General features: G+C 53.1%; 6 protein-coding genes across 6 annotated transcripts; 2 read left to right on the top strand and 4 right to left on the bottom strand.

Moving 5' to 3' along the window:
* Positions 1 to 33: 33 nt before the first annotated feature.
* On the top strand, positions 34 to 4,658 carry CCR4 (Glucose-repressible alcohol dehydrogenase transcriptional effector). Its single transcript, XM_062876135.1, has 3 exons — positions 34 to 189; positions 376 to 1,929; positions 1,992 to 4,658. Exons 2-3 carry the CDS (start codon positions 828 to 830, stop codon positions 3,197 to 3,199), a joined length of 2,310 nt encoding a protein of 769 aa, XP_062734700.1. The 5' UTR covers positions 34 to 189; positions 376 to 827; the 3' UTR covers positions 3,200 to 4,658.
* QC761_204070 (uncharacterized protein) lies at positions 4,230 to 4,664 on the bottom strand (the record flags this gene model as incomplete). Its single annotated transcript, XM_062876134.1, has 1 exon — positions 4,230 to 4,664. One exon carries the CDS (start codon positions 4,662 to 4,664, stop codon positions 4,230 to 4,232), a length of 435 nt encoding a protein of 144 aa, XP_062734699.1.
* Positions 4,665 to 5,459: 795 nt separating this feature from the next.
* Positions 5,460 to 9,555, bottom strand: QC761_204060 (uncharacterized protein). Its single transcript, XM_062876133.1, has 2 exons — positions 7,720 to 9,555; positions 5,460 to 7,655 (listed from the first exon to the last, which is right to left on the bottom strand). The coding sequence occupies exons 1-2, from the start codon at positions 8,496 to 8,498 to the stop codon at positions 6,326 to 6,328; spliced, it is 2,109 nt and encodes a 702-aa protein (XP_062734698.1). The 5' UTR covers positions 8,499 to 9,555; the 3' UTR covers positions 5,460 to 6,325.
* A 2,693-nt stretch (positions 9,556 to 12,248) lies between these two features.
* Positions 12,249 to 13,953, bottom strand: RBT7 (Ribonuclease T2 precursor (RNase T2)). Its single transcript, XM_062876132.1, has 3 exons — positions 13,489 to 13,953; positions 13,161 to 13,295; positions 12,249 to 13,001 (listed from the first exon to the last, which is right to left on the bottom strand). The coding sequence occupies exons 1-3, from the start codon at positions 13,788 to 13,790 to the stop codon at positions 12,554 to 12,556; spliced, it is 885 nt and encodes a 294-aa protein (XP_062734697.1). The 5' UTR covers positions 13,791 to 13,953; the 3' UTR covers positions 12,249 to 12,553.
* A 40-nt stretch (positions 13,954 to 13,993) lies between these two features.
* On the top strand, positions 13,994 to 17,400 carry QC761_0035410 (uncharacterized protein; the record flags this gene model as incomplete). Its single annotated transcript, XM_062872308.1, has 3 exons — positions 13,994 to 14,003; positions 14,130 to 15,177; positions 15,373 to 17,400. 3 exons carry the CDS (start codon positions 13,994 to 13,996, stop codon positions 15,878 to 15,880), a joined length of 1,566 nt encoding a protein of 521 aa, XP_062734695.1. The 3' UTR covers positions 15,881 to 17,400.
* On the bottom strand, positions 15,207 to 16,988 carry QC761_0035420 (uncharacterized protein). The gene is made up of 2 exons (XM_062872309.1): positions 15,762 to 16,988; positions 15,207 to 15,687 (listed from the first exon to the last, which is right to left on the bottom strand). Exons 1-2 carry the CDS (start codon positions 15,820 to 15,822, stop codon positions 15,332 to 15,334), a joined length of 417 nt encoding a protein of 138 aa, XP_062734696.1. The 5' UTR covers positions 15,823 to 16,988; the 3' UTR covers positions 15,207 to 15,331.
* Positions 17,401 to 17,600: the final 200 nt, after the last annotated feature.

Below are 17,600 nucleotides of genomic sequence, written 5' to 3'. Positions count from 1 at the left end.
GAGGCTTTGGGCGCTGCTATCTTTGCGCATCTCCATCACAGCGGGCCACAACAGCAGACGGGTTGGACTCCTCTCTCTCCCCACGACATCAGCAATCGCGCAGCATATCCTTTCACTTGAGTATTCATTGACAGGCGCTCCAATTATCGCCAGCAAGAGGTAATACCCATTTCTTATCTTTGGCCACAGGTGAGCCTTGTTTACTCCCCCGAGCCGCCCTGTCAAGGCCCCAGAATCTCTGGCCCTGGCTGCACTTTGACCTTGGCTGTCTGGCCGCTTCCCTCGCCTCGCCTGCCATCGCTCGCTGTCGTGACGGCCCGTGTCCCAACATCATCTTTTACACAGATTTTGCTAACCCGCGTGCTCCCCAAACAGTCGGAAAACAGAAACAAAAAAAATAGAGACACCCGACCTCAGCATCTCTTTCACACCCAACCCCCCTTTCCCCCCAACAACCAAGGCGCGCGCGTCCCGAGCCCCTCCAACCTGCCGGTGAACTTGGCCCTCTTGTCAAGACGTTGGTTCTTGGTCCCCCTCCGACGATTCTCCTCGAGTTCTTTGGCGGCTCCCCCCGTTCGCCCTTCGATCTCTTCGATTTTTCGGTGAATGGCTCTCTGAGCGAGCTGCATTCTCCGTCAACTCGACCCCGGTTGGACGCTCACACGCTTGCATCCATGCCCAAAGAAAAGGTCGTCTATTCCATGCAAAATCTTCCACCTCCAGCATCTCAAGTCACACGCTTCCACCCTCCGCCACGAATCCCCCCTCTTTTCCGTGCCAGGCTCGCCAGATCGACCCTTTTCCGCCGAGCCCCGCCCTCTTTGTAGATGGCAGATGGTGACCGACATCCGATACAAGCCTTCTCGAGCCCGCTTTCGTCCAATTTCAGCTCTAGCAGCTCGATCGCCAACGGCATACTGCTCAACTCCCTTTTGTCACACCTAGTGGCCGCCCAACCCACCGCCCATTCTAAGACATCGGCGTCTCTTGGCCAAAACCTGCGCGGCATGTATGGTCAGGGGCCCCAGCAGGGGCACAACAATCGCCTCAGTGGTGCTCCAGGGCGGGGTCAGCCCAATATTCCGCCAGTGCAGTATCAACAGTACAACTACGGTCAACAGCCACAGGGCCATCCACATCAGCATCATGCGCATCACCATCAGAATCTTCAGCCAGACCCCGGTGTACACGGGTTACCGGCGGGGAACATGGGGCATTCAAGCTACTCCACCGGCGCCCATCAAGCCTCTAGCCCATTTGCTGCCGGGAGCCATCCTAGCGGGCAAACTGCCACCACTAGAGGTGGTTCTGGTCAAGCAATCTCGGACAGTTGGGGAGAGCAGCTCAAATTGTACAAACAAGCACAGGAGGCGCATCAAACCATGGTTGAGCAGCACCTTCCGCACTATTATGCACGGGCCAAGGCATCCGACAACAAGGGGGTGGTGTATGCTTCCGAAGGAACGACAACTACAGAGGACCAGGAAGTCGCTAGAAACCGGCCCTCCTATACCACAAACAAGCTTGTCAAACGACAGGATTGGCACAACCTCGACCTGAGCGGTCAAGGGGTGCGCAAGATTGCGCGGGCCTTGTTCAGTTACGATTTTCTTGTAGAGCTGTACATTGCGTCCAACAAGATTACCGTCTTGCCTCCAGATATTGGCAAACTAAGGTGCTTGAAGGTGTTGGAAGCGTCTCATAACGAACTGCATGAACTGCCCCCCGAAATCGGCATGTGCACAAACCTCCAGCAGCTTATCTTGTTTAACAATCACATAACAAGCCTTCCGTATGAATTGGGCTTCCTTTACAAGCTGGAGATGCTGGGTCTCCACGGCAACCCACTCATGAATGGCCCGTTGAAAGACGAAATCATGAACAAGGACACGAAGAGCTTGATCAACAGTCTTCTCGTTGACGCTCCAGGTAAGTTTCTGACCGACCACCTTGAACCAAGCACGCCACATACTGATGGTCGCCCTCTGCAGTCCCCCCTGCTCCCGCTCCTCGTCTTCCCATCACGGTGCAAGATGATGTGGCGTCTAGCCTTGAACGTGTCAGCGTTTTAACGTGGAATATTCTGTGCGAAAGGTACGCAACCAAGCAGATGTATGGCTACACACCGCCCTCAGCTCTTGAATGGGACTATCGCAAGCAGTTGATTCTCGACGAGATCTATGACCGCAACCCAGACATCGTCTGCCTCCAAGAGATCAGCAGGAACGCCTATGAGAACGAATTCTCTCCCTCCCTGGCCAAACACGGTTATAGAGGTATACAGTGGTCAAGACCCAAGGTGAAGACATTGCCCAACAACATGGTAGGCGGTGTTGACGGCTGTGCTACTTTCTGGAAGACCGACAAGTGGATTGTACTGCAAAAGGAGATGCTTGACTATTCACACCTCACCATCACCCGCCCAGATCTCAAGCAAAACCACGACGTTTACAACAGGGCGATGGGCAAAGATAATATTGGGACGATTATCTTGCTGGAGAGCCGAGTAACAGGGTCTCGCTTGATTGTGGCCAACACGCATCTGGCCTGGGAGCCTGATCTTTGCGACGTGAAGCTATTGCAGATCGCGTGTCTGATGGAGAACATCACGAGGCTCGGCGATAAATGGACACGAACCCCGCCGATGGCAATCGACAAAAAGCAAGCGATTCAAGGGATCCTCGAAGAAGGAGAGGAGAGGCAGGAGCTTCCTCCGCCAGGCCCTTCACAGGAGTATCGCAACAACACGGATATTCCTCTGATCATCTGCGGCGATTACAACTCTACGCCCAGCAGTGGCGTTTACGACTTTCTTGCCACTGGCCGTCTTTCCCATGATCACCCCGAATGGCTTGGTCGAAAGTACGGAAACTTCACGAGAGACGGTGTTGAGCACCCCTTCAGCATCCGTTCGGCCTATGCCCATCTCAGAGGTGGACCTCATGAACTTAGCTTCACCAACTACACACCAACCTTCCGTGAAGTCATTGACTACATCTGGTATTCGACCAACACGCTGGAGTTGGTGTCGTTGCTTGCTCCTCCGGACAAGCAGGCTCTTACGCGGATTCCCGGCTTCCCATATTATCACTTCCCATCTGACCACATTCAAATCATGGCCGAGTACGTGATCCGGCCCCGCAAGGACAAGAGAGCAGTCGTGGAGCCGGATTTTGGACCAAGCAGCCGGCGGACTTGAATGACGCACCCTGCTCCTTAACCCGTTCCCTCGCTTCGTTCCTCTCTGGGTCGGTCTATTTTGAGTTTGGCGAACTGGTGGGGCACGGACGGGCACAAGGTGTTTGGGAATTGGATTCGCGCTCGATCTCATGTTGTTTATGGTTCCTATCGTTGTTTGCTTGCGATGATCACACCGGGGCAGGCTGGGCGTATATACGGGGTGGGGGGGCCTGGGTTAAGGGAAGGCTTTAGCGATTGGACCCAAAAGGGACATCTTGCATTGAGCGAAACCGGCGCGGCTGTCTTTTTTTTCTGGGTGGATGGGAAAGATAGACAAGTCGTGTTGCTTTTGGGGGAAATCTTGTAGGGATACAGTTTTTTTTTTCCGTCTTTATCTTGTCTTTTGTTTCATTTGCGAGTAGGGGGTTTAGTGGTCATTGGCTCTGTTGATTTCATTTTTGGTTGTATGTTTTCTGCTCACATGGAATTCTCGCTTTTTTTTCCTGGCCTCGGTGCTCTCTCTTTTCTGCTGCAGGTCGAAAAAAGTACAGGCGCGCGGAATGGGGGGGGATGCTCTTGGGATAAGAGAGGTTCATAGCGTCACAGCGTACCTATGCATACAACAGCGGACACACCAGTCAGGAGTGTGGACTGTTTCAAGCGTGTGTGAACGAGTTGATTGAGTGAGCGAGTGAGTGATAGTGTGAAACCAGCAAAAGAAAACTCGTGTATCACTGTCTGCTCAAAGATCACCCATAGCTATCCCCTCACCCTCATGCTGCAACAACTTGTCGTTCCACATACCTTTCCCCCCAGTCAAACACAAAGCATCGAGATCAGAAACAGGAAGATACAAAGTCGCAATGTTGCCCACCCCCACCGTCAAGATGGTGTTCCAAATTCCTAGTCTTCCATCCTCCTTGCCGCCGCCATCACCGATAACCACAACTCTCACCCTTGCTGTGACTTGTTCCTCCCCATCCAGCACCCCATATCCACCCCTGTCTTCCTCCCTTCCACCACTCTCGCAATGAGGGTCAGAAGACGATCTAAGCAGCCACCAGAGCAGCCATCTTCTTCCTGTAAATCTTGGCAATAGTGTCCGGGTTCGGCCCGAACGAGCCCGCGGCGAGAACATCCCGCTTCTGGACCTTGACCATGTGGATGCCCGGAGCGCGGGCCTGGACGGCGGCGACGATCTGCTCGTACTCGTCGTCCGTGAAGCCGCCCCCGAAGAAGATGGCCTGGGGGGCCTTGCGGGAGGAGGAGTCGGAAGCACCGGCGTTTGTGCCGAGGCCGGAGGAAGGGGAGACGGAGGTGTCCCCGGAGCAGAGGGCGGGGAGCTCGGCGAGGGCCGAGTCGAGGGTGAGGGAGCAGTGGACGACTTCGATGTCGGGAAGGAGCTTCTCGCGGACTTGCTCGGCTACTTTCGGGTCTTTGCCAAAGGTGGCGACGGGGATGGGGGAGGTGTTGTTGGAAGCCATTTTGAAAAAGGTAAATTAAAAAATGAATTATTTAAAAAAAAGGCGGGGATGGGGTGGGGGGCAGGGAGCAGGTTATAGATATGGATGGGGTTGTTGATAAATGTAAGGGCGGGTTTGGTGAAGAAAGGGGGGAATACTTTTTGGTGGACGGAATAGGAAGTTAAATGAGATATGCAAGTTCACTCGAGGGCGGAGAGATTGGGACTCTTGCCTGTAGGTGAAGATCGATCTGATGGCGTAAAAGAAATGACTCGAGGGGAATCTTGCCCAAGATATTTATATTGGCTTTTTTTGGTAGAAATTGCTTCCGTTAGATGCTCCCTTGAGACGTAAGATACACATCGTTCAGGAGACCGTCGAACCTTGTGACCGTTCAGGCTTGAAGCTATTCTTGGAGCTTGAACCGTTGCATAAGTCGGCCGCCGAGAGAAGGCGCCGGCTCGGTCATAGTGGCTGCGGTATTGTGAGCTTGAATCGTAGGCTCGATGATAAACCACTCTCGACTCGGACGTTGCTGGATCCCGAGCTGGGGAAGGCCGGTCACAAGCCCTCTGCTGTTGTTGCCTTCCAATAGCTTCATGCCGCTCCTGTTACACATATCCTCGTCGGTGGGCGGGCTTGAGCCGGTGCGTGAGCACAAAGACCGCACGAATCGGACAAGTAGCTCCTGGCACCCTCACCACAAAATAGTTGATACACACAGGTAGGTCGGTCCATATGATGTTGTAAACCATGCATCGAAAGTATATTGACGGGCCTTTTAAATATCTTCAAAGGCCTACTAACTATTGGAAAGCCTAGTTGTCATCCTTCAAGGTGTAGTTCGCAATATAATATGGGCAGGGTGGCTGTAAAACTTCCTCTCTTAATTCCGGTATCAATGCAAGTAAGCTACAGTACCTCAAGTCCAAGTGTTGCAACCTGGAGGTTATGCCGCAATCTACTCATCCCTGCTGTCGGAATCCTAGCTCTTTGGAAACATCCCTTCAAGTACAGCCATCCGCGAACAAGCCCCCGCAATATCCGGTATCTTGCATGATCTCTCCCTCCGCTGGTTCCACTATCGGACAAGACACAGGGACAGCGGACAGCGGACAATGTGCTAAGATACGGGACTCTATTGTTACAACCAGCCTGGCCGAGTAGCGAACCATGCTGCAGAAACAGCAGTAACTAAAAACACTGTATATTGCTTGCATTCCTCCCCGCCGTCCTCCCTAGCACCCTTGTACAAGATCAGATGTCACCCTGCATGCTATTATCCCTGGCACAGTGGTAGAGCTCGTCTGCCCATATTCCTCAAATTCCCCACTCGCCGACCCAACAAATATACTGATTGCCAAGAAGCAAGATCCGAAACAAAAGAAAACTGTGTGCTGTGATGGACAATTTTTTTCAGTGGGCTCCCATTTTTTCAGCTTCCCCAAAAACTCGTGATTCGTGTGCGCCTGGGGAACCATATCCAAATCGACAGCAAGGCTAGCAGGTACGCCATCCAATAGACTCCGATGATAAGATGCCAGATAATGAAAAAAAATGCCTGTGGGAACCTTTTATGACCGATACAAAAGAAAAAGGGGGTTGTGGAGTGACCAAAGGTCGAGAAGATGAACAAGAAAAGATAAATCCTCCCTCATGCTGCGTCCCCCAATCCAGCGTTACTACCTCAAGGGCGTGTTGAAGTCCATTTCATTTCCCATAGAGCCCATCCCCATTGAATGCAGCGGACTCATGGGCGTCATGTCTGAGTTGGTCCGCTGCAGTGCTTGAAAATCGCCTACAGTACGAATCGGTGTGGGCCCGAGTGCAAAGCTGCTTGTCCGTTGTTGTGCTTGTGGCCTCGACATCATGTTGCTACCGATATTGGAGCCTATTGTCCCTCCCATCGGCTGAGGGAGATGCATTTGAGAAGCGAGGGCTATATTTGGAGGAGGGTTGATGTTGTGGTTGTTCATTCCTTGTATTTGCGAACCCAGATTCGGAAAGGGTGAGAGCGGTGTGTGTTGTGCCTGGTGGTTGTTCATGCCAACAGTGGCACCCAACGAGGTCGGCGGTGCATGGCTCATTGGACTCATGACCATTTCTGGCATTGAGGTAAAGTCGGATGGCATACCATGAGGCAGGTCCATGCCGCCGGGGGACATGATGGGTGGCGAGCTAACAAAGGGCGAATTCATATCGTTGCTGCTCGGTGGAGTGATGTTGTTGGGGCTGTTAGAATCCGAAGAGTTGTGGTCCTCGATTCGTGGGATCGAAAATTTGTTATCATACGACTCATGCGAGTAAACCGGGGGCTGTGCCATGCCAGCGTTTCCAAACCCGTCAAAAATGTCGATATTGCAGGCCGCACTTTCCGGGGCGTTCTGCAGCATAGGGCTGGCCATCTTTGGCAAAGCAGCGTGTATCTTGCTGAGAAGCAAAGGCAGGAAGTGGTGTTGTCCGTTGCGCAGAGTCGTGACAATGTTGAGTATCTTTCGGAGCTGATCATGCGGGCCAGGGGTGAAAGGCGTCCTGGGAGCCGGTTGCATAGAGAGTGCTTCGGAGAGGTCGTATGTGATGCTGAGCAGCTTCTCGAGGAAACCAAAGCCCTGCAGGCCCAGATTTCCTGGGAAATGTGCGACCATTGGCAAAAAGGAGTAAGAGAGCTCAGCATCATGGCCGTTGTTGTTTGCAAGACCCAGCTTCCAGGCCATGTCCTTGAGCCAGTGAAGGTTGATTGACATCTCGTTCAGCTGGGCCTGAGTATCGTTGAGATATGGGGGCAGGACTTCCTGCAGCTGTTTCTCCAGGCTGGTGAGATATGAGTCAGAGCATTCGCGCTTGGTCTTCATCCACATGGAAAGTAGACCATGGTCGAAAGAATGGAAGAGCTGAATCTGGCGAAGGAAACTGGGAATGTGATGCGAGTGAGGATTGGAGGGGTCAGCATGTGCCGGGAGGTTGATGGTTGCTTCCAGAGTCATGGGACGACGATGCTGCAAGGCGTAGGCACTAAAATAGACTGTCAGCATCCACAATTGACGTTATACCAGAGCAGGGCACTGTCAAAACGCACCGTTCAGTGACAAAGAGCAGCCAGTACAGACGTCTGCATCTGGCTGCGTCATTGCTGTCGTACTGCATGTACTGGGTTTCTTCGTTCATCCTCGACAGGTGCGCCAATGTGGTGGCCTCCCGCAAGTAGAACCAAGCCTTGTCGTGCATCTCCAGACCGTGGTGTACAGCAAACAGGAAAAAGTCGGTGCAGAGGGTGTTGATGGTGCGCGAAGCCGCATAATCCTCGCTCTTCCGGACCCGAATCGTCTCCTCCATCAGCAACGTGCAGGTCAGAATGTTGCCACCGCCAAACATCATGTCCGGGTTGAAAGGATCGCTCATGGACGACATGCCCATGTTTGGCATAACCATGCCGGGCTGGAGCGACACAAAGGCGCACAGGGATGTCAAGAGGCAGTAGCTATCGATATTCTGCTCCATGTACATGATATCCTGCTCCAGGCGCTGGCGGTCCAGAATCGGCATGGTGGGGTACAGATTGGCGAAAAAGAATTCGACGCAAGCGTTGATCATCTCCTTGGTCAACAAACGGGGTGTAGGGGCCAAGCTTGGGCTGTTGGAAGGGTTCTGCTTCGAAGAGAGGCTCGTCTGGCGTTGGTTCTCCTTGAGTTCATTGATAACCTTCGCTCGGGACCCCTTGGGCCCCTTTTTCTGGGGAATGGCATTGTAGGTGCAAGCCAACTGTGAAGCCGAGCAGTGGCGACATGGGTTGATTCCATCACATTTGACCTTTCGTCGATGGCAGGCATCGCACGCCCTCTTCACGGCTGTCGTCATTGTGTTTTCCTAGTGCTGGCAACGCGGTCGCAACCAGGGATGGGTGAGAATGCCACTACGCGACGGCGCAAGCCGGCGACACGAAAGCCAGCATCCACTGGCTCTTGTGCAGTCGATATCCAGAGTGTCGGGACGAACTGGGGCGTTGGTGCGCAATCGTGGGGACTCCAGAAAGTCAATTCAGATGATCTGGGGGAATCGGCCCGTCCAGGTGGTCGAAGTCAAACTCGCGGGGCACGCTGGGCTTTGGCGGTACTAGCAAGCAGATCGGATGACAGGCCGTCTGAACGTCGTCGATCTAGCACTGGGGGCCCAAATACACCGACGCGATGAGAAACACAAATTGAGGGCGGTCGCGGTGATATATTGGGAATATCTCGAGAATGGACGAGCAGTGACTGAGGAAGATGGGTGGGACGGGGAAAGGGTTGCAGAAGGGGAAGAAGGAAACGGGAAATGGGGAGATGAATGGGGCCTGGGGCACAGATGGACGGGATTGATGGATGCATGGGACGGAGCAGCTGGGCTGGAAAAGAAACGGAGTTCAGTGGGCTAATTGCGGTGGGTCCAGATTTCTCAGCCTGGCCAGTGCGTTCCGGTTAGGTGACGAGAATGCAACGGCGACAACGTTGCCCTGGGCACGCAACCAGGAACTCAACGAACCCAACCAACAACCAACCGAGCAGCGCGATTTTATTTTCCCTATTCCTTCCTATCCTCTCATATCATATCCGTATCCCATCGGCAATCACTGAGTACAATAGGTACCGTGAAATGTTTAAGCTATCGATATTCACGGGAGAGACGTGGTACAAGTGAACCGTTAGGAGAAACGGGAGCGCATGGGAACCGAATTTTGTTGCTCCTCTGTTTTCGTGGGCGTCGCACGGGCAGCCCCTCGACTTTAGCAGAGCACTTCAGAGCAGGGACAACCAGGCTGTGCTTCGACAGTTATAGCCAGTCATTATCCGCAGCCTCTAATTCTCATTACCTATGCACGCTATGCTCAGGTGGATGGCGGTGAGGCCGACGCACCAAGATCACCGCATGGCAAACCAATGTCCGCTCCCACCAGACCGAGGTGTCCTAATGTAGAGTCTCACGATGCAGGGCACCATCACACCAGTTCCAGGAACCTAGTTAAACTCCGATTCTGTCTCAGTCTGCCAGATAACGTTCACCACCGTGGCACGACACACATGTCTAGTGTTTATTACAGCGGCCAGCTATCGTGCCTGGCGTGGCTCACCTGCTTTGAAATGGCAATGATCGCCCGTTCCTGAGAGGCACGGGCGTTCGAGGTTGCTTCTTTTCCGGTGAGGGCTGCTTCGACATCACAAAAGGCCTGAATCGAGCTGAAATCGACACTGCACGGTTGGAATTCCAGCTGAACTAGGCAAATCGTGTTTGGTGTCTCAGTCAGTCAAAAGCTTGTCGCCCACCGTGTCTTGCTGCAACGAGTCCCATCACCTCAGACATTCCCAAATTCATACTTACTGGGACTCCAGCCAGCTTGGGCAAAACGGAAGAAAAGCCTTGGCCAATCATAGCCCGCCATTACATGATGGATTATGCGATATGGTTGCATCGGGAAGGTCAGTCCTTGTCTGCCGTTGCTACTTGAACGGGCGAGCCCTCGTTTCAACTTCCAGCAAAGGATTCATCACCGCCCAATGGCATGATGATAGCTTTTCACTGATAAGTCACCCGCTTCCTCTTCTTTGTTAGCTTCTGTGGACCGCGTTCAAAAGAGGGACACAATTCGACACAAACGTCATGCGGATTCAGCACATGCCGGTCCTGCATAGATCTGGTGCCTTTCTATTCTTGTTGACTCTTCCCCGAACGACAAGTTTTGTTTTCTTACACAAAGGTACAGTACCTATGCACATCATCTCTGGCTAGGTAGTGGATGTAATATGATTCACAGGGACTGCAACCTCTCATCGCGAACGATTGTCACGACCAGCAGATCGAGGAAAAAAACGTCTCGCAAAACGGAACCAGCCTTCTCATGCTCGCGGGAGAAGGTGAAAACGTCGCATTGGAATTGCGGGAAAAAGCTGGGGAGCTGGGGTTAACAGGGGTGGCTTGGGAATGCGGAGAGAGGCCCCAGGAGCCACCAATCGACGCCTTTGGTCTCAGGCCCTCACACCTCCACAGTCGGTCCGAAAAGGCTGCCCTCTGCTTGAAGCCGTCGTCAACGACAAGCCAGAACTCCCAAAGCCTCATTCCTTGGCGCTGGCTCTCAGTCGTTACGGACAGCATGTGTTGCGCTCGCTACCGTCCATCATCCCACCACGATCATGTGCGCAATTCGCGCTGCTCTCCCGGAAGCGACTCTCCCATCAAACGGAGTCGCTCATTCGCCATTCCCACAGGGCTGGGGAAACCTGGTTTCAGCCTTGCCAACTTATACAACACAATCATTCTCAGCCTTGTTCAAAATGGGACATGGATTCAGATTCACATGTCAGGATGCCCGGATCAAGCGAGCAAGGCCACTTTTGCGAAACCCATTTTGCAGCTGCTCCCGAGCTCAGAAACAAAAACATGGATTGTATAACATGTCACACCTATCGACTGCCTCCCTCGCACTAAGGATTGCCAAACGCCGTTATCTTGCTTCCTCTTCCCGAAATCCGTGCTTATCCCAACGGTTTCGAACCCTTCTTTTTTCCCCAGACCAAAACCCCCAGGTTTTCGGGAAGAATATTGTGGGGTAATCGACACAAATCATCACATCATGCCCTCCCCAGACTTGCTCGTGGCCCTGAAAACTTCAAGTTTTCTGTCTTCAGAAGGGCCGAAGAGCAATGGCTGAGGCTTTCCCGCTTGAGGTTTCCCCACGTCAAACGGTCGGCTACAACGGCGGTGCCTTGCATTGCTTGTCGACTTTTGGCCCTGGACAGGTTGGGGTTCGGACCGATGTCAGGTGCGGGGAGAGAGGAGAGAGAGTATATCCGAGAAGAAGCTTTGATAGCTTAAACAAGAGTTGTAGCTAAGCTGGACTTACTTCTCCATGTTATTCCCCCCTGCCCCTCTCTCTCCACAATCCTCCTGCGCGGTTGTGTGTTGTCAGGTCAGCCAGCCAACCGGCGGTATCATGAAGTTTGTGTATGTATGCTACTATTCCGCACCGACCGGGTCCCGGATCTCGGAGTAGCCAGCTACTACGGAGAACTGGCCTGAACGGCCCTGGCTGGGTGGCTTGGGCTCATGAGCTTTTGCATGATAGGTCTCGAACTCCACCTCGACCCTCGCTTGCGTCCGAACCGGGGGTTACGTTTTGTGCGGCCGCGAAGTAGGGTCCGATATGGTGGTACCCGGACCTGCAAGAACGTCCTGGACAAAACAAAAGAACCCACTTCTTCCCTCTTTACGACCCAACCTCCGCGCGCTTGCACCTCTGCGCGCAGGGCCGAGTCGGTCCTTTAAGTTGGCCCTTCGTCTTCGGGCTGTGACGCTTCAATGCCTTTCGGGTGAAGCCTGGATAGCTTCATTGGGAACAGACCTATAGCCAACACCTCCCTACATCACTTCCGATTTGGATCCAGAGGGCGCACGTGTTCTGCTGGCCACCGCATACATCATATCCGAAACAGGAGAGAAACCTTCGGGACATGCTCGGATCGCTTAGGCAAGACATCATCCTCGTGGCGTATTGACAGCAGCCTCTCTGTGCTGAGGCGGATGTCAGATAATCATGCTTTCCCACCATCTCGGCAACGGCATACGCTGCGGTATGACCTCTCTTCAACAAGGTATGCATTGTTATCATGTGTATATATCTGCAGTGTACACACACCAGTCCCAAATATTTTTAGACGACCAACCCATCCCCAGACCACCACATGGGAGCAGCCGGGTGATCCAGTCCGAATCTGACAGACGCTGTCTACAAAAGCGCTCAGCAAACAGCCCAAGTCTATAACAAGTAATCAAGCAGGTAAATTCATAACCCATGAAGCAAAGACGCCGAGCAACGCCGAAACCAACCAAACCCCCAAGCCTCCACCCCCTCCCCCTCTGATCAACATATTATCTATTACCTCTTACAAGTCCGCTCCTCTTGGGTGCCTCTTGGGCAGGTACTTGATCCAGGGGGCACAGTTGCCAGCGTCTTCCTCCTTGCCACCGCGGTCCTGAGCCGGAATGAAGTCTCCGGTCTGCAAGCTGCCCCTGATAAAGTAGACATACCAGGCCTCGTGGAGCACATCGCGACGTCCACCGCAGCGGAGCACCACTTTCCCGCCACTGTACTTCTCCAGAGCGGCCTGGACATCAGCAAGAGGGTAGTGCTTCCTCGGGCGGGGGACGATCCCGGCGGTTTGAAGAGCGTGGTAGGTATCCAGCGTCCGAAAGAGGGCGGCAGCGCGCTGAAAGTAATCAACCACCTCCAGCCCCGGTTTATGCGAGTCGCCATAGCACGCAGGGGCAAGAGTGTTGATGCATGTGCCGTGCTTGTTGAACTCGTGCTCCCACAGTCTGGAGTTTGGTCCCCTAAATGGTTCCAAACGTTAGCTTCTGGTCCAAATAGGAAAACAGAACCCGAGGTCGGCCCGGAAGAGTGAAGCTCATGATCCTCTTCATCGCTTCTCTCTACTTCCGTATCACCCGTGCCGAGAGATCGCACTTTCGGGCGAGGCAAAAAGGACTCACGAGGATGCCAGCCAATACCGATCCATGAACTGAACGAGTTCATGCTGACCGTGCTGCTCTAGAACGGCAGTGATGTTGTGGTACTGCGGAGTCATGTTGCAGAACTGGTCGTAGGTGCCATCGCAGAGGTCGGGCCTATTTGAGAGGCATGATTAGCACTCGTTGTTATTCCCGCTGTTATCTTTTCCATTGCAATGTGGGCTGGTCAAGCGCGTTCTACTCTTGGGCATATCCCCTCTTCCTTCGGCTGTAGATATCTCCCTCTTTTGTCCCCTATGGCCGCGGTATAAAAAAAAAAAAAAAAAAAAAAAAAAAGAGATGTACGCACCATAGCCCGTGAAGAGTCCAGTCCTCCTCGGCACCCCCAGCATGGACTTGCTGATCCCAAAACTGCGTGAGGAGGATCTTGCCGCCGGGGTAGACAAAGCAACACGAGTTGGGCTCTGCAATCGGTGTGCTGTTGTGGCAGCTCACCGGGCCATCGATGGGACATGATGGGCCGCTGGTGAGGGGATCGTAGAAGGAGACATCGCTCGGTGGTTGGAAGCTATCACTGCCGCCGCCGAGGAGTGGGAGTTGGGAGATGAAGCTCGTGGCTTGTGAGACGATGTCGCGCAGAGAGGGCGCCATGGTGCAAGTGTTCCTAATGGGCAACAGTGGTCAATTCAATGGTGGTTTGAATGTTAATGATGAACAAGTATCAAGCAATGCAGATGATGTTGGCGCAATGATACAACATGTCTTCTGCTGGAGGCGGTGGGCTGTGTCGCATCATGTGCTCCCCGTTGTCAGGCGGAGGTTGCGAGGCGGGCTGGTGGAGCTTGCGCACCTTGATGCCCCTGCGTAAGGCTGATCCGGGCAGCGAAATGATTGGTGTAAAGTTGCGCTTGGCGTTTTGGCTTGCGCAGGACCCCTTGCACAGCTGCACAAGGGGGACCCTGACAACACCGTGATGATGTCAATTCAAAGATGGGTATAGCTTCAAGCGCTGTTGTTTGCATTCCAAATCTTCCTGCCTTCATTTCATCTTCGCGATCATACCGCCTCTGCCGACAAAGCAAATCACCCACCAACCAACAGACCAAACCACAACGAACAAAACCTATCGTCTCTCCCCTCCAATTCCCCATTCTTCCCCCTCTCTCACCCAATTCATGTCCCACACAATGTCTCCTCCCTTCCCCGACCCTCTCATCCTCCCCCCTCTCAACCCCCCTCACAGCTTCACACTCGTCCTCCTCCACGGCAGAGGCAACTCCCCCTCCTCCCTCCTCCCTTTCTGCTCTCCCCTCCAACAATCGTTTCCTTCTCTCAAAATCATCCTCCCCACCGCCCCAAAGTCCCGAGCAACAATCTACGCCCGCTCCCTCATCACCCAATGGTTCGACGGCTGGCACCTCGACTCCCCCGCCTCGGTCCTCAACCCAGGCCAGGACGAGTGGAGGTCTATTGACGGACTTCAACAGACCACATCATATCTCCATGATCTACTCAGACAGGAAATTGCGCTGGTGGGTGGTGACTCGAGGAGGATGTTCCTCGGCGGGTTGAGTCAAGGGTGTGCAGCTTCGTTGATGGCTTTGCTGCTTTGGGAAGGGGAACCACTAGGCCGCTGCGTGGGAATGTGCGGATGGTTGCCTTTTGTTAGGACAGTTCAAAGGGCGACGAAAGACTTCGCTAGCAGAAAGGGTGACACCGAAGAAGATGAGTTTGACCCATTTGGGGGTAATGGTGAGGATGATGAGGACAAGCCGCAAGATGTCGAAGCTGCTGCTGTGCAGGCTTTGCGAGAAAGTCTGGAGCTGGAAGGCAACAGTCCTATCACTCGTCCAAATTCCTTTGATACACCTGTGTTTCTGGCGCATGGAACCGAAGATGACAAAGTCCTCATCGCTCATGGCAAAGAGGCAGCATCGACTCTCTCAGAACTAAGCGTCAACACCTCCTGGAACGAATACCCAGGTCTCGGCCACTGGTTCTATCCCGAAATGATCACAGACATCACCGCCTTCCTCAAGTCACAGATACCACAGCATTGACGATAACCATGTCATAACCTTCCATTACTGCATTACAAGTAGTATGTCATTCCATCATAATTCCACTCCCGCCCAATCCATGATGTCAAAACCCAATGTTCACGCCCCTTACAAATGCCCATCCAACCCATTCTAGAGACCGCACCGACTGATAGGCACCTGAGCAACAACAGCATCAACACGGCCCAGCTCCTGCCCATGGCCATTAGTCAGAGCATCCATCCCGCGCAATCCCAAGTTAAGGCCGGAGCCAGTGTGGTCAATAGCCAGCACATATATAGTGTTGCCGTTCCACGTCGCCGACCAGCAAGTGCCGCAGTTGGGAGAGTTCCAGCCCGCCACCGCCTGAGCGCCTCCAATAAAGGGGAAATTCCTAACGTCGCCCTGCTTCTTCCAGCCGTACTTCCAGATAAGACCGTTCATGCCATCCGAGCAGGCGACCGACTCGAGGCTGCGGTTGGGGTCGTCATAGCCGATGTCGTAAGAGACTGTTGGAGGGTGTGTCAGTTGGCATCGGGGAAGTGGCGAGAGACGAAAGGAGGTGATCGGAATGAGGGCTTACCTGTGGTTGCCGACGCCGCGGCAGCAAGAGTGAAGATGCTGAAGATCTTGGAGAAGTGCATAATGGTGGAATATCGCAAGTTGTGCCTTTTGAAGAAGAGAAATGATGCGTCTGAATGATGCTGAGTCCGAGAAGAAGCGTGCTTGAACGGAGTTGAAACTGTTGGAGCTGGTGATTGAGAAAGAGAGAGAGAGAGAGAGAGAAAAGAAGTTGAAGTCGAGATGGAGGACAGGCTTGAGATCTTATACCCTCCGCTTTCCCCTCCCCGAGGCTCCTTCTCTGAGCTCCATCAGCCTCGTGAGGAGCACTCCATCCGAGTCGAATCACCTCCCAAAGCACACAGCAGGAAAGCAAAGCCCGCCGATTGCCGAATCCGGAATCGTTCGCCTTTCATGATACGATGTGGAGGGTTGCAAACACGATACGATGTCGCGGTGCCCCTTCCCTACCTGGCGTCATAGCCAAGCGATGGGTCATCCATGGGGGAGGAAGCGAGAGTTGGCAAACAACAACCGAAGCAGCTACAACCATCCACCCATCTCCAGATCATTGGATCAATCTTGGTTTATTTCTGGGGAGGAAATATCAACACCGGCCGTGACCAACCATGTGCTCTGGATCGCCCCGGACTGTCTAGAGTGCACTGCATTTTTCATTGTTCCACGATACGATGAAGCTCAGCCTGAAGGAAGGAATGCTGACGACGTCTTTCTCTTCACGAGAGACGGGAGTCCGTGGTTCCCGTACGAGGTTTCTAGAATGTAGAAAGTGCGTATGTTGAGTTGGCAGTGGGTCTCGACTGAAGATCGGCAATTGGGGTCGCTAAGCGGTAGTCACGGGGAGCCGTTGGAGATCTTGGAGACGACCTCGTATTCGACCCTATTCCCACCTACCCACCTACGCGGCTAATAAACTTGCAGTAGCTGTGTTTTCTCGGGCTCCTACTCCAACAGCTCATAGAGACAACGGTTGTGAAGCATTCCATCAATCAAGTCTGGTTTTTTGTTTTTTTTTTGTTTTGTGGATCGACTCCGCATGGTGGCTGCTGTGGGGTTCAAGTTGAAGATGCAAGCCACATCTGTCTTGACCGTTGCTGCTGACAAGAGGAAGGTGTTGATCCGTTGGTGCGGACCAAGTGCGACTTCCTCTTCAGCTGAGGCTGTTGTGCGACAGAATGTTGGAAGGAGCATTCCTTCCTGTCTGACAGCATGGCCAACGTTGTTTTCCACCTCGCCAACGAGATTTGTAGACTCGAGTCGATCAGGAGGCTGAGTAACGTTACCGTCTGGATTTCATTGCTAGTCATCTTGGCGGCTTGTTTGCTCGCCGTTAGACGTCTCACAACGTGAGCCTTACAGACCGTTATCGTTCAACACTCTCGAGTTTTGGGATATGGTTGTCAGAGTATCACCTGATGGCAACAGGTTGTGTATTCTCCGCAAACGTCCGGTGTAATGCTGGGATCAGATCACCGCGTCGTGTGTAAAGACTGCGCTACTGTACGGTACATTGAGCCTACATGACCGTTGCAGAATCGTCATGCTATGCCTCTTCCCTTTGCCTTGCTGCGTGCTCTGTATACCCGCGTTTGTGTCCACCTCGTCGTGTTAGTCTTGTCGTACCGCATGTTTCCATCTATCCCGTTTGGCTCGTACGAACTGGTCGAGGCATCCGCCGAGGCTTTGCTACTACTAATTTGACCGTCGAGGAGGGTCTGAGTTGGAGTAAAAAATAACCAAGAGGCCTTTCATTATCAATGGGACTGAAGCAAAAAAAAGAATATTCAGTAAAAAAGCAAAAGCTTACCGGCCCCTCTCCCAATTTAGGGGGTTTACCAGC

The sequence above is a fragment of the Podospora bellae-mahoneyi genome, chromosome 2 (genome assembly GCF_035222275.1).
Source record: "Podospora bellae-mahoneyi strain CBS 112042 chromosome 2, whole genome shotgun sequence".
NCBI classification, from domain to species: Eukaryota; Fungi; Ascomycota; class Sordariomycetes; order Sordariales; family Podosporaceae; genus Podospora; species Podospora bellae-mahoneyi.
Note: the sequence above shows the minus strand (reverse complement) of the source record. Positions and strands in the feature narration are given on the sequence as shown.